General features: G+C 42.2%; 1 protein-coding gene across 1 annotated transcript in view; it reads right to left on the reverse strand.

Moving 5' to 3' along the window:
• The window catches only part of KIF6 (kinesin family member 6), a 354,123-nt gene that overhangs the window by 217,316 nt on the left and 120,234 nt on the right, over positions 1 to 16,573 (reverse strand). The window contains exons 7-9 of the mRNA XM_084890084.1: positions 10,774 to 10,980; positions 2,078 to 2,221; positions 1,055 to 1,141 (exon numbers count right to left, since the gene is read on the reverse strand). Coding sequence (XP_084746210.1) covers positions 1,055 to 1,141; positions 2,078 to 2,221; positions 10,774 to 10,980 — 438 coding nt within the window. The remainder of the gene's footprint in view (positions 1 to 1,054; positions 1,142 to 2,077; positions 2,222 to 10,773; positions 10,981 to 16,573) is intronic.

The following is a 16,573-nucleotide window of genomic DNA, read 5'->3' on the forward strand; positions in this document are numbered from 1 at the left end:
TCCGCTTCCTCTTCCTCCTCCTCTTCTTCCTCCTCCTTCTCCTCTTGCTCCTCCTCCTCCAGAGGAATGATTTCAGGGGAGGAAGAGCAATCAAGCAAGAGGGAGTAGTTAATATGGGTAATGGTGAATTTGAGATTTTTCTTTTGGAATTTGAGAAATTTGTAAATAAAACACTGTTGGTAAGATTACACATTTTTTTTTTAATGCACACTATTAAGCTTACACCAGCTTATTTTCTAGAAAAGAAGAAAAAAAGAAAGCTGAGCGACTTGAAGAGTAATATAATCTAAATTTTGGAGTTTTACAAAATTGAAATATTTTATGTCAAAATTTTCAGTGAATTCTGCATTTCACTTCATTCATGGAAGACCAACAAAATAGAGAAAAAAGAAAATATGTGTTTATGAGTAGCTGAATCATGTAACTTGCAAATATTTTTTTTGTCTAAAAAATCACTTTGATGAAGTACAATTCATGTTATAAAGCTAGAAGCTTGGCCTGTTTTCCATAGGTCAAACCATTATAATTTTTTTTTTAATTTCTAGAAAAATAACAGAAGAGTTATGCAAAATAGGGTCCTATTTTATAACTAGTAGGGCTTGCTTTTCTCTACAAGGTTTTCATAAGATGGTCTATTATTATTGTCTCTAGGAAGTTAAGCATTTCTGAAAGGCTACAACCTGCATATAAATGTAACTGTATGATTCCACTGTGTAAGTCCTCAGGACTCATGCACGCTTCCCTAGTGGAGGAATGGGGTAAGAGCACAGGCCCTTGAGTCAGGCTGTCTGTATCTGAATCCTGGGGCTGCTACCTATGAGCACCATGACTCTGAGCAAGTTATTTATCATTTCTGTGCTTCAGTTTCGCCATTTGTAAAATGGGGCTAGAAATGGCATCTACTCATAAGGTTGCTGGGAGGATTAAATGAGTCAACACGCTCTCAGGACTTAGAACATCGCCTGGTTAGGCCGAGTAAGTGCCCCCAGAGTTTAGCTAATCTTTGACACAGTAGTTTGATTTTTTAAAATACAGTCAGCTAAAAGTTGCTTACCAGTCTGGGGTCAATTTCTTCATTAAGAACAGCTTCGTTCTTTATGAGCGCCACCCGCTGTGCAAATCTGCAGGTAGATATAGACTCCTGAGAAAGCAAAACAACACCTTAAAATGCCACGGCATAGGGAAGTGAAAGGGAAAGGCTGCACATCTGAAAAGTGATGTGCATGAGACACAACGAGGAAACGTGCCTCCAGCTTAGGGAGCCTTGCTCTAGAACAGTATTTGTTATTAAGGTGTTGGTTGGGCCTAATAAAATGATCAGAGCCAAAGATATGGGAGAGCCAGGTCCTAAGTGGCAACTAGCATGTGTTTCTCAACTGTTCATTGTGAAAGCAGAGCTACGTATGCCAATCACAACCAGAAAAGGTGCCCTGGTCCATCAGCATGAAAGACGACAAAATAAATGCTTGTAACAGGCCAAAAAGAGAGGCGGGGCACAGGGGAGGGGGTGCACGGCCTTGTTTTGAGAGGCACCTGCCATTTCCTCTTTCAGAGAAAGTCTGGACCACTGACATTTAACTGAAATGTATGAAATGCCAGTTAGACTCCAGGAAAGCCATTCGGTAGCGAGTCCTGCCAAAGCATCCTGGGCACTGCGCCTAGCGCCATGCTGAGGGACACATCTCGGAGATGACTCCCAAGTGTCTCAGTAAGCCAGAGCCAAGTGGGGCAGGAGGAGCTGACGTCTCCTCTCGCATGTCTCTGACAAGGTAACGCACCACCCATCAGCAAGCCTTCTGAAACTTTTGTACAAGGCTTCTTCAAACCATCCTGTGCTATGTGAAGTCAATTCTCAAATGGGGTCATTATACACTGAGTGGCCAGATGATTATGATCTCTGAACGCATAATAATCTGGCCACTCAGTGTAATGCTGACAAATAACACAAAGCTGTGGATTCTGTATGGCATACCCTAACCAGCTGAAAAGATGGAAACCCACCCAGGACCCTCGACTCTACACTCAGACTAACATTAATAACTCGGACTGAGAGCTGCAGGAAGAAGAGCCAACATACGTCGATGTTCCTTTTCTCCAGCGAGAGCGTTGCAATCATGGTCGTCATGCAGTTCCCTCCCAAACTGTCTCTCAGGACGCTGGTCATCATGGAGTTCCTGTAGGGGATGTGCGAACGGTGCTTTTCTGAAAGGGCAATGATGACCTGAGGTAGGGCAGACAGAGAATGTCGTCAGCCTAGCAGAACACGTACGTAGGACAACTGAGCAACAACTGCGATGAAAACCCACAGGGAAATGTGAGGCAATGCAGGTAGTCGCCCAGCACTCGGGCTCAGGAGAAATACCTCAACAGCATTCAGTGCAGTAACAGTGGAGATGGAATGAAGCACATGTAGCGAAAACATACCAAGGGGAACTCTGCAATTTCTGGACACATGATAGAGCTTGTGCAGAGCTGGCCACACTAGTGTTCTGCTTGCAGCCACTGGGAATTCATATAAAGACTCAGGAAGAAATCATGCCAGTTTTGAGAAATACTACCAAACTTAGTCTGCCTCTCATCTTCAAGTTAAAAGAGGCAAATCAGTATCCGTTTGATACCTTTTATATTTGAAGTAGCCTTAACCAGAAAAGTAAAAAAAATTTAAATTCACAAAATTGTATTTTTAAGACTTTGAAATAATGCCTGGTTAGGCAATATTTTTTATCTTTCTTAAAAATGAGTCAAAATTAAACATTAGTTTAACAGCAAAAACTACATATTGATTTATCAGAAGCTGCTTCTCTTCATTGGTGATTTATTTGTTTATTTATTTACTTAATCCTCACTCAAAAGCAGAGAGAGAGAGAGATGGAGAGAGAGAGAGAGAGAGAGAGAGAGAGAGAGAGAGAGAGAGAGAGATCATTGTGAGAGAGAAACATTGATTGGTTGCTTCCATACATGCCCTTACCATGGATCGAACCTGCAACCTGGGTATTCGCCCTTGCCAGGAGTTGAACCAGCAACCTTTTGGTGCACGGGAGGAGGCTAAACCAACTAAGCCACTCCAGTGGGGCTGCTGATTTATTTTTAATTATAAAATTCCCAGCAGGCCTGTGCTTAATGCCCTTGATATTTAAAATAGTTATAAACTTGATGAGGAAATTACACTTGCCTCTAGAATTACAAAGATCTCAGCTTTATAACATGCATCTATTCATGAAGGTGAAATCTTTATTTGGAGATCAAAATGTAAACTTTAATATGGTACTAAAATCTTATTAAAGTGTATACACATTTCTGAGTAATTAAAAAAATAAAATTTACAGATTCATAGGCAACAAAATAAACAATAAAGAACAGGCAGTAGAGGTTAGATTCTGGTGCCAGACTGTGCAGGTCCAAACTCTAGCATCACAGGGTCATGCCTCAGTCTCCTCATCTATAGTTCAGGGAAAAACAGTGCTTACCTCAAAGGTAGCTGGGAAGATTAAAAGAGTGAAATGTACAAATTTGGGTAGTACCTGGCCTGTAAGGGAAGTCTATATGTCTGGTATCATTCTAAGTGATGGGGCCATCTATGTTGATTCAACTAAGGCTTGTTCACCTTAGTCCTGTATGTCTTAGTTACTTAAATGGAAGGTTCTAGATGGGTGGATGGTATATGAAAGAAAGGCTGCTGTGGGTTGTCCCCAAAGGAGCCACTGGGGGCTCAGGGTTTTCCTGGGAAGATGAATCCAGTGCTGGGATGCCCACAGCAAAGCACCAGGAACAAGTGACCCACAGATGCGCCTTCAGGGGCACCACAACACCCTGGCTCTTGAAAATACTGCCAACACCTGCATTGTCCTGGTTTTCCCTCTCCCGGTATGCAATCCCCACCATCAGAACTTCTTCTACTTCTTTCTTTTACAAAACAATAGTAGAGCACTATTTTTGAAGGCTGTTATGAGCAAAAACATAGAACTTACACACTGATCTGCTTGAAATTCATGACCACTGACTTCAATGCAAACCAGAAATCCTGTGATATTTCACTCTCTCACAAAAAATCACTTTTCCACTCTCAGAAAGGAGGCTGTCATATTGTTTTGTTTCAAACCTCTACCAACCTCCTCTCTGCCTTCAATCTGAGCTGATAGCCACACACCCTTCTTACTAACCAGGACCAACTTGTGACCTGTCACTAAATCCACATTCTACCCTCCTCCAGTTACTGACCTGCTCCTGTGTAAGGCCAGCACTCCACCCTCTCCTCTTCTCACCTGTGTCCCTTCTACAATTAACCCCTATTTCCTCTAACCAATTTCTCTTCCTCACACCTGCATCATCCCCATCCTGCATGCCCACGATAGGTACTAAACCAAGGCGGCTCTTTGCAAGGTCAGCACCAACCCCCACTGAACCAAAAGCATCAATTGCCATCTTATTAGACCTCTGAATCTAAAAAGTACCTCCTTTAGGAAGCATTATTCACTTAGTAATCAGGACACCACACTCCCGTTTTTCATCTTTCTTAAAAACGAGTCAATGGATGCTTCCTTTTTGTCTTCCCAAATTATAAATTTTGGGCTGGTCCAGGGCTTCATCCTTGATCCTCTTTTCTTTTTTACTTACACTCTCTCCCTATGTAAACTCACCCAAGCTCCTGGCCCTAAGAACATCTATATCCTGATGTCTCCCTGCTGACATAATCAGCCTCACCTCTTCCCTGAGCTTACCCCTATGGCAGCTCTACTAGAACATCTTGGATGTCTATTCTTTACATTCTCTCCCCTCTACCCCTAAACCTGATTCTTTCCCAGACTTTACCCGTTATAATTGGCACCACCATCCACTTACTGGCTCAGTCCAAAATCTCAGGCATCATTTATTATTTCCCTTCATCTGATCTTGAGCAATTTTCTATTGGGTTTAACTATAAAACATACCCAGAATTGGACCACTTTTCCCCACAGCTCTGCAATCACTCCAGCCCCAGCCTCCATCTTCCTTCTGGAGATAATGGCTTATGTCTTTGAATCAGTCTCTTGGCTTCTCCTTTTGCCCTCACATGGTCTAGTCTCCACGGAGCAGCCAGAGGGATCCTTCAGAAATGTAAGTTACATCGTAACTGCCTTGCTTACAACTTTCATGATGCACTTAGTATCATGCCCCAACTCCTGTGTGGTCTGCTCCCTGTCTACCTATCTGACTTTATCCCGTCATATATTCATTGCTCCAACCGTCCTTGCCATGCCAAGCTGATCACCTCACAGCCTTTGAACTGCTCCTTTTACATGAAATATATTCTTGCCCCAGATTTTGTTTGTTTGTTTTTAAGTTTTTTTTTTTATTGATTACAGAGAGAGAGAGAGAGAGAGAGAGAGAGAGAGAGAGAGAGAGAGAGAGAGACTTCAATGACGAGAGAATCATTGATTGGCTTCCTCCTGCATGCCCCCTACTGGGGACTGAATCTGAAACTTGGGCATATGCCCCTGACCACAAGAGAATCTGGGGCCCTTCAGTCTGCAGGCCAACACTCTATCCACTGAGCCAAACCAGCTAGGGTATCCCAGATTTTCATACAGCTTCCTGCTTTTCATCATTCCAATCTTTACTCCAACTTCACTTATCCACAGGGCTTCCCCTGAATCCCTATAAAAAGCAACATCCCTATCTCCAAGTTGTCACTCCATTCCATTTTTCTTCAGGCACTTATCACTGGCAGAAATTTCATGAACTCGTTAGTTATCTGCCTTCCTCCTAGGCTTTCTCTCCACAGGCCAGGGACTTTATTTCTCCTGTTCATTGCTCTATCCCCACTGCCTGGAACAGTGCCCAGTGCCCAGTACATGTGGCAGAAACTAAATTGTCTCACTCAGCTCTCATGACAGCCCCATTCTAGTTTTAGTTCCTGTAAAACTACATTTCCTAATCTCTCTTGTAACTCACGTTTTGCCTGAGAAGGAGCTCCATTGAGCAGACCGCCCTGTGTGGGATCTGGAAGTGAGCGAGGAGGGTGGTGGCCCTGAGGACGATCAGATTTACAGGACAGTGTGGTAACAAAGGCATCTGTCTTTTCTGCAGCAGCCACAGGGAAGCTTCTGGAATCTAGGACTTTATGTCTCAGTGGCAAGTGGGGATATCGCAGTGTTTGCTGAGCGCGGAGGTGTGGTCAGATGTGTGCTCACCATGTGTCCAACATGTGCTCACCACGTTTTTGTTAAATTAATCTGAACAGATAAATGAGTAGATTAATCTGAACAGATAAATGAGTAGATTAATTAGCTGACTGGGAAGGCAGTGTGAGGGTCACTCGCATGGAATAGTATTTTTGGGAACTAATTTCGATATCATTGGAAAGGCAGTGGGCCAGACTCAAGTCTGAGTGGCCAGGTGGCTGCCCAGGGTGCTGAGCAGAGCCAAGGGGACAATGAAGTATCTGAAAGCAGCAAGGCAGGTCTGACAGATGTGCAGAGAGGGTGGCACTAGTGTTTATGAGTCACCAGTTAAATATCTAACAATGTCCTAAATACATTGAAGGTTTCACAAAACAAATGTCACTATTTTTTCCCTGCTCCAAGAAATAATATTGATATCTCCTCTATTTAACAGTTTTATTGACAACTTAGACAACATAAAGGAGAACATATTAAACTTCCTGTCGACACTAAGTGGTGTTAGTTAACTTGTCTTTTGTTGTAGTAACAGAAAACATAATCCGAGTTGGCTTTAATCATAAGGGAAATTGATTGGCTCAATGCTACCACCAAAGATTTAGTTATGCCCGTATCTCTGCTCTATCTTTCACATGGTAGAAGTCTGCCTCTCCTTCAGGCAAATGCCAGTTACTAACTTCCTTATTCATAACAGAGGTGGGAAAGGATCTTTATTTTCCAATCAGCTTCTCTAGAGACCAACTTGGGTCATGGGTCCAGCAGCCTGGGGTCATGGGCTCATCCACAAACCAATCATTGCAGCCTAGAGAAAGACAGGTTTCAACCAATCAGGGTCCACTCCTGGAGCTGGATGGGCTCCTGGCTGCTACCCCTGGAATGAGTGGTGTATACAAGAGAAGGCAATCCCAGTGTCCTCTCCAGAAAGGGTTCTGAAATTGTTAAAGGAAATCATTAAAATTCAAAGTGGGATTATAAGTTAGAAAATACAGACTATAAAAATTGGGAAATGAAACCAGTTCCTGATCAAAGAAAGAACCCAGGATTTGGAGTCAGAATCCAGCTTTGCCACTTAAACAAATCTCTTAAATGTATTAGCCTCAGTTTATTCACCTGTAAAATCCCCACCTGTGACAGGGGGATGAGAATGCTTCCTGGCTCTCAGAAACCCTTTAGAGATCAATAGAGATCATTTTTGGGTTAGTTCTTGGTAAACAGAAGGCACTGAGTTTGGAGGCATCTTCAGACTATGAACTTTATGATCCCTGATCCCCGTAGAGACTTGTCTTAGCCACAAAGACCCAGTCGCAGGCCATTTCTTCAGAAGAGACTCTGAGCAGGTGTCACCTCAGTGATGAAATGCTTAGGGGTCCCCAATCAGCCCTGACCCAGCTCTGCAGAGTGGTCAGGCCTGGGAGGAGCAGAGCGGGGGCTGCTTTGGGGGCTGCAGTGGGCGGGAACCCAAGGGGAAGGAGCTGGTCATACACCGGGGTTGTATATTTATTTATTTATTTTTTTAACATTCACTTCCATGTTGGATTTTATATATAAATACAACAATAACATGTTTCTGAAGATATTCTTTAAGTGACAAGAGTGAAACCCACATTGTACACAATCATACCTCCAAGTGCCTAGAAGCCAGGCCTAACATCAATAACTCGGTTAACCACTGAGTGAATGAAAGAGGTTCACTTGTCAGAGCTCACAGTGCATGGCGATCACCTCTGGAACCTGGAGAGATCTGTGTGGTCACAGGGCACTGGCACCCTCGGGCTCTTCCTCTGAGCACAAAGCGCTCCGTGGCAGCCAGGTGGAAGCCCCCTTGAGTCCCACTGGCGGGAGGGACCTGACTCGGGTTTCTGTGCTCCCGGTAGTTTCTCGCTGCGTGTTGGGCGGGTGGGACTGTCACACCAGGAGCGCCCGGGAGGCTCACAGTTAGAACAAGTCTGCTTGGCCCCTTTATCCTCCACGGACTCCAGTTCTGGGCTGAGATCACCCTGCTGTTGTGGTTTAAGATGTTTTGGAGAAGACTTTTGGAAAAAGTGCTGCATACACCAGGAGAACTCCGAAACCAACGGCACCTGGCACATGGCGTTATTTACTCAAGCGCCCAGCCAGGTGCACGGGCCCAGGATACCTGGGCCAGAGCAGGTGGAGGGCTCCGGTTCTGGCCGAGGGAAGTTACAGTCCCACAGTTTCTAGAGCCACTGTGTGCTAATTAATGTAGCAGAGGTTGCCTGAATGTCCAAGGCCAAATCCATCTCCCTCTGATACAGTGACTGAGATCCAGAGGATGTAATTCATTTCTGATATGTGGATTTCTGTTTCAGCTTTTATCTCACTGCAGGGTGAGAAGTCACTTATATGATTTGTTCTTTCCCTGGAGAGCATGACAGCACAGCCCAGTCCTCAATCAAACGTTTATCCCCATTGCCTAAAGTAACTCGTAGCACCCAGTGGACACGCAATCACAAGTTGGTGAATGCATAAATGAATGAATGAAGCTAATTCTAATTTGTGTTAGACTTCTAGTCTCCTTGGACACAAAGAACATTTGATTATGAAAGTCTTTGACTTGTTATTTCATTAAAGTATCTACCTGCTGTTTTTATTATCATTCTGTGTACTCTGTGGTTCTCTCTCTCTTATCTCTTTCTGTGTGAAATTCCAAAATTTCTCTATCACCCACCTCCTTTCTTTGTGGCAGCTATTTCCCAACTTAATCCCACATATCCACGTCTACATACTACATTTCCACGTTTATGCTCTTTCCTCTCATGCTAATCTCCTTTCTCTATGAGCTGACATCAGTGTAAATAGTTAGCAATTGGAATGATGCAGTGGGTGAATGAAACAGAGGAATTGCATTCAGAACCATTGGTGACTGCCATGTGAGAGTCGCTGGGACCCTGATGCAGCCATTGCCCTGGCCGGAGCCAAGGGCCAACGGTCCCCTCTGCCTGCAAGGCTCTACCCAGTTCTGATCTGGCTTGTTCCTGCTCAATCTGCAGGTGTCTGCCTAATGTCAGCGCTGAGAGAGCCCCGTGGCCGCTCCCTCTGCTGTCTACGTGCGCCGTGGCCAGCTCTCTCACTCCTCAGACTCTCTCTGCAAGCTCTCGCCGGGATGACAGGCGCCTTCTTCCTCAGTGCATGTCTCCCTGCACTGGCCACCACCCTCAGGGCAAAGACTGTGTCTGTTTTGTTCATCACTGTGCTCCAGGGCAGGCTCAGACCTCAGCACATTGCGTCCCCCATAAGTACTTGTTAAATCAATGCAGTCGTTATTCAAAAAATCAAATGCCACGTGGCCACCAATGCATCCCCCGTGGGGCTGATGCTCCGAGGATTTTGAAGAGAAGATATGTGGGGAGAGAAAGAGCTCTAATGAGAACTAGCAGCTTGCAAAGATTGTGCAAAACAAAGAAAAAGAAAGGGTTAGGGCAACATATTTCTCTTGAGTGATTACAACTGGTGGAAATTCTGATTCAACTGATGAACGTTATCTTCTATGAACAGATGGACGTAGAGGGAATGACAGGCAGTGCTCCCATCTGAAACAAAGAGGTGCCTTTCTTCGCAGAAAGCACATTGCATACAGTCCACTATGGTTTCCTCTCAATGTTTCGTCAGTGAGGTACTAAGTAAGAAGCTCTGTTAAGGAGAAGGAGTAATACCGGAGCAGGAAGGAGCTCAGGAATGCTGACTCTCACAGAGACACGAGAACGATCTGGTGCCACGCGGCCTTGTGCTCTGGGCTGCCTCACCGGGATTCCTTTGGTCAGAGTGTACCCATGTGCACCTTGTTCAGACAGAGCTCCTTAGGTTTTCTCTCACTTTTTCAGCCAACTTGACCATTACAAAGCATGTGACACCAAAACAACATGAGTCTCAGAAGGTTCATTCGGTAATTTAAAAAGGTGTTTTCCCCCTTAAATCTTTTAGCCTCCACCACTCATTAACAAGTCCTTCTGCCTGATGACATACTCTATTTCTCCACTCCAGTTTTTGATCACGTTTCTCTCCTTTTAGAATTTGGAAGTGGTAGCCATCGTTAACATTCAAGTCACAGCATTTATACTCAGCGCTGAAAGGAATGTGAGAAATCTCATTCAATTCACTCATTATAGAGATGAGAATTTTTTTTGGGAAGCTTTATAAAGCTAAATTCATCTGAGCTTTCTCTGCCCTCAAAATCAAATCCTGACATTCAAAATAGCCCTGGTGGCTGTGGCTCGGTTGGTTGGCTGTTGTCCAGTGCACTGAAAGGTGGCCAGTTCTGATTCCTGGTCAGGGCACATACCCAGTTTGCAGGTTCAATCCCCAATTGGGATGTGTACTAGAGGCAAACAATCGATGTTTCTTTCACACATGGATGTTTCTCTCTTTGTTTCTCTTTCTGTTTCTCTTTCTCTCTTTCCTTCCTCTCTCTCTAAAATCAATAAACATATCCCTACGTGAGGATTAAAAAATATTAAAAAGTAATCCTTATGTTATGTATATTTCACCACAAGAAAATAAAAAAGAAGCAAAACAAAACAAAATGTTAGAACTCCAGATGCAAAATACACAGTCAACAAATGGTAGATACAGTTACGGCCCCATCTGCCCATCTCACCTGTTCTAAGTAATGCAGAGACAGGTTGATATACTTGGCCTCTGTCAGGAGCTGGCCCCCAACTCCAGTCTTTGCGACTCGCTCGGAACCAGCCAGGTCCACCAGATGAAGTTTGGCATGTCGGACAGTTGCAGATCCCGGTTCTTTGCTTGACAAGTGAACAGTGAAAATGCAGTGGGAACGAGTGGAAGCTTGGTTCATAGGAGTCTACAAAAAAAGAAGTTCAAAACAAAACAAAGTGAACAATGAGAAATGTTGAAGAATATCAACATATATAAATTTCTATTTCCAATAAGACATTTTCCATGAAGCCGTTGCTGTCAAATGGAACAACAACCATACACTTGTAGCTGAATTATTTTAACTGTTTCACATATTGAATGCCTGGCAGCATATGTAGATGGGTTAATTCAGAAAAGGAGAAAAGAGCTTGAATGCGGTAAAGCTTGTATCCTCTTACTAATATGACAATTTTATTTCATAACATGACAACAATTCATACCTTAACTTTGGCTAGCCATATCGAAATGCTCAATCTGGCTATCATGGTGAGAATGGATGTGCTGAGAGAATTCATTACACAGTTGTAAACACAATCACTGCTACCACCTAACACAGAACCGGAGGTCCCAGCCAATGGAATAAATAAGAAATAAAATATACAAGCATAGCAATAGGAAAATACAAGATCAAGTGTCATTATATACAGGAAATATGGTGGCCTACATAGAACATGCAAAACCATCTACAAACAAACTGTTAAGACCTACAGTTTTTTTTTTCTTTCTGTTTCTCTTTCTGCAAGATCAAAATGTGAAGTCAATTAAGTTTTAATAACCCAGCAATAATTAATCAGGAAGTATTATAATGTTGTAAAGATGATGAGATAATAAGGAATTAATCCTACAAAATGTGTAATTTGTAGGGAAAAAGCAGAATTATAATAAAGGCACAAAAAGAAAACCTGAATTAATGGTGCACTAGCTATTAAAATACAGTTTCATGGGTGAAAAATCAAAATTAATCTATATGTTAATGTATCTATATTAACCTACATAGTCAATGTGGTTGAAATAAAAATGCCACAGGTTTTGTTTCTGGAACAGAACAAACAACTTGATTCTAAAAATCAGATGCAAAGAGCAAATATTGAAAAATAACAAAAACAATTATATGAAAGAATAAAACAGGAAAGGGGACTTGTCCTGCTATATACCAAAGGGCATAATGATGGCACCACAGTTAAAACTATGGTGACAGGGTCAGGGAACATGCTGTGCTCACTCAGGAGCCCTGTAGGACTGAGGTGTGGTCACTCCAGAGTGAGGAAGGAAGGTCAGTCAACAATGGTGCTGGAATAAATGGCCATCCATCTGGAAAAACATAGATCGCCTCACACTATACACATGAATAAATTCCAGGATATATTAAAGAGTTAAGTATAAAATACTACAACTTTAACATTAATGTAAGAAAATATGGTAGCAAATTGCAATCAACTCAATGTAGTAATGGATATTTTATGATAAGACGTAAAATACAAATACAAGTTGATATAAAATATTTGACCTAATGATCCAAAATTAAAGAACTTCTGGTTATAAAATCTACCACAAAGTTTGAAGATTGAGAGAAGGTATTTGCAAGACATATAGCTGACAAAAGATTAATATTTGAAATAAAGAGCTCCCAGAAATTAATAAGAAAAAGACAATTCAGATAAAAGAACAAATATTATGAACAGACAACCTGTAAAGAGTATACCTGAAAATGGTTAATCAATATTTTATTTTATTTTTTTAAATATATTTTATTGATTTTTTTTACAGAGAGGAAGAGAGAGGGATAGAGTTAGAAAAATCGATGAGAGAAACATCGATCAGCTGCCTCTTGCACACCCCCTACTGGGGAAGTGCCTGCAACCAAGGTACATGCCCTTGACCTGAATTGAACCTGGGACATTTTTAGTCCTGCAGGCTGACGCTCTATCCACTGAGCCAAACCAGTTTCGGTGTTAATCGGTATTTAAAAAAAAAAAATGTTTAAACCCATAAATAAGGTAGAGCAAAATAATTAGAGCTATAACGACTTCATTCCTATCCCACCCTGGCCCCATACAGGAGCTGTGCCCTGGTGGTCAGTGAACTCCCACAGAGAGAGTATCGCTGACAGAAGCCAGGCTCATGGCTGGCAAGTGCAGCAGCAGGAGCCCCAGGGGGGTCGGGCCTAAATCAACAGGTGGACATCCCCTTAGGGGTCCTGGATAGTGAGAGGGCAAGGGCTGGGCTGCAGGCCACCACCCCAATGCACAATTTTCATGCACTGGGCTTCTAGTATAAAAATAAAAATTATCTAAAAATATTCCAAATGAGTGTTCATATGAGTTTTCAGAGCCCCACTTTTGCAGAATGGAATTTAAACAAAGACTCCATATGGATGCACATGTGTGCAGAAGGTTAACATGCTTGGATGCTATTTCAACCAGAAATTGCCTGTAAATATAAATTCTTGATGTACACTATCATTGACTTGTGCCAATGAGCAAAATACACAGATGTCAAAATACTGGCATAGTTTTGATGATGATGATGTAGCTAGTGAGGTAAATAGGCTGAAAATTTGACCCATTACTTGTTGCCACAATAACTATACCCGGCCTAGCCAGTGTGTGATTTTGCTAAAGTGGATCAGCAAATAACCGTGCATGCAAAACCGCAAACTCAAATTTAGAACCTAAGTTGAGGTGTTCTGGAAGTGACTGTAAGTTATTTGCAGAACTTAAACATGGGTTTCCTTCCACTGTTACATTCACACAACAATAAATCCTACAGTACTGTAATGAAAGTCAAGTTGACAATAGATATAAAAGAAAACCATAGTGAGTGCCCCGACAGCTGTCTTCATCTTCTCAACTGGGATACTGAAGTCACAGGAAAATGTAGGCCCCTAGTGAAGAGGGGAAGAGTGTACCCATTTCAAAGGAATGTGATTTATATCAATTACGATGCATTTCTGGAGTCTGTAATTAAAATGCCGTAATAGGCTGTAGGAGTCCATGCCTACAATTTTGTAACGTCTCATAAATATTTTCTGCATGAAGTAGTAGTCGGTGTCCTCTTAGCTAAAATTTTCTTAAACCTCAGAAAACATTCTTTATGTGTAGCCGTTTAAGTGTGATTGAATGTGCGGGTGTCTGCTCTGTGTTTATTTAAGGACGTCTTCATGTCTCATCAGCATTTGTCCTTTTCCAGATAAAATTGTATTAAAACATTTCTGAAACTGCCTAAGAACAGATGGCACCATTTAGGCAGATTCATTCAAATTTAAGCGCACATTTTAAACAAATGTGCTCTTGGCACTGGAGACTGTGCCTTTGGAAAAATCCTAGTGATGATTAATCTTCCCCGTGCAGAGAGCTTTCACATTTCATATCAGTCTTTGCGCACAGCGCTGGGTAGGCAGTACAGAGACTAGAAGGAAAAGCAGACATGGACCTTGCCCTTAAGGCATCTGTGATCTAGCTCAGGAGCTAAAGGCAAACTGTGTACAACAAGAGTCCACGTGAGAAGAAGGCAGATGTGCAGAGAAGAAGGTGATCTGAAGGCCGGAGCATCTGACACTGTGGGTCATGCCTAAGAATGCTGCCCGCCCTCCTGCGGGAAGCTCTCCACCCACGGCCCTGCTTTCTAGAGTCACACACTTCCCGGTACTCTTCGGTCCCTTTCTCTTTATTGGACCCTTTTCTCGCCAGACCCTTAAATAGACAGGCCCCAAGCTATGGTCATCACATGTTTCCTCCTTGGGGAACTCTTTCTCTTACTGTTCTAATTCTCAACGGATAGGCACTGTAGTGTAGTTAAAACTCACACCAAAAATCTTGGAATTTGCCAGGAACATTGGGGTGCAGATATCTTTTCAAATTAGTGTCCTTGTTTTTCTCAGACAGATACCCAGAAGAGGAATGGCTGGATTCTAGGGCAGTTCTGTGTAATTGTTTGAGGAATCTCCATACCATTTTCCATGTGGCTGTACCAGTTTACAATCCAGCAGAGCACAAGGCCTCCCTTTTCTCCACATCCTCACCGACACTGGTTCTTTGTTATACTGTGAACAGCAGCCATTCTGACAAGTGTGTGGTGGTATCTCATTGTGGTTTGGATTTTCATTGTTTACAATAGCCAAGATATAAAAGCAACCTAAGTGTTTATTGATAGATGATTGGATAAGGAACACACACACTGGAATACTACTCAGCGATAACTAATGAAATCTTGTCATTTGGGACAACATGGACAAACTGGAGAGTATTATGTTAACTGAAATAAGTCAGACAGAGAAAGACAAATACTGTATGATTTCACTTCTATGTAGAATCTAAAAAAAAAAAATGAATTAGTAAAATGTAACAGAGACACCCTCACAGGCACAGGGAACAAACTGATGATGCCAGAGGGGAGGGGGTGGCCACAAAAAGGGAAGGGGAGTATGAAGTACAAATGTTCAGTTATAAAACAAGCCACAGGGAGGTCATGTGCAGCTCAGGGAACGTGTCAATGATATCACAATAACTCTGCATGGTGACAGATGGTTACTAGACTTAGGTTCCTCTTCTTACATCTTTACTTTTGTCTCCCTCAATTGTTCTCCACCTTGCAGACATAGCACCACTTTAGAAAGACATATTTAATCATGTCAATCCTACCTCTATCCCTGAATAGAACTGGAATACTCCCGAGAATAAATATCTCTAGTTTCTTCAACTCTCTTATGCAACTGTTTAGCAAAATCTTTTTTTTTTTTTTAATATAGCACTTTCACACTGTGAATTGAATAGATTCTTTCAAAATTCTCCTAACTACAGAAGACACTGGAACTGGGCAATCTAAGCTGAATGTTGCCAGTAAATAGCACATGAATTGTTACACCACATTTGTTCCAGCTCTTTACCCAGGCTATGGAATTTCTATGGAAAACACACACATTTATTTGATGACCACATTTGATTAGTTTTTACCCCAATATTACAATCTGTTGATAAAATTCCAGATCTTGACCTTTCTTTCTTTTTTCCAATTTTATGCTATCTACGAGTGAAAACACCCTGCATCTCCTCAACCAAATGATGTGCAAAACACCAAGTAAGGCAACACATCGTTCCCTTAAGGCACCGACGCTCCCTCTTCTGCTAAGTGCCAGTTATGGATTCAAATTTTAATCCCAATACCTTTGTGTGCCTTCAATTCCTCTCTACATCCCGAGGGGTATTTTGGAAGACTTTATGAAATAAAATGAATTCCTTTGATCTGTGAGTTCTTATAACCCTATCAGAAAAACCAATGAAATTAGTTTAAGGTGAATCAATGCTGACTCTTCCTTAATTATTTATTGGCTATCATTTAATAATCTTTTTTCGGGTCCTTTTCTTAGGGTTTGATATTTAAAAAAAAATTAACTTGTCCTTTTCCAAATAGGTTTACTTTTTTGGAAAGTTGAGAATAGATGACTTTTATTGACAGGGTAAATGACTAAAAACCTAGGTTCTCTGGGCCCCCTACAGATTCATCCTGTCTGCAGTCTATAGTCTATGAAGGTCAGTTTTTTCCCTTTGTCATCTCCAGGATAGCCACCTCCCACTTCTCCCTGAAGGCCCATCAGAAGGCTGCCTCCTCTTGGAAGGCTCTCCACTTTCCTCCTCTTCCCTCCTGGGCTCTGACCTCCTCCAGGGCAGGCACTGTGTCTTATTCATTACTGTACCCCTAGTCTAACATAACATGAAGTGTTTGAAAATATTTATTAAATT

Source organism: Pipistrellus hanaki (genome assembly GCF_964339955.1).
Source record: "Pipistrellus hanaki genome assembly, chromosome: 7".
NCBI lineage: Eukaryota > Metazoa > Chordata > Mammalia > Chiroptera > Vespertilionidae > Pipistrellus > Pipistrellus hanaki.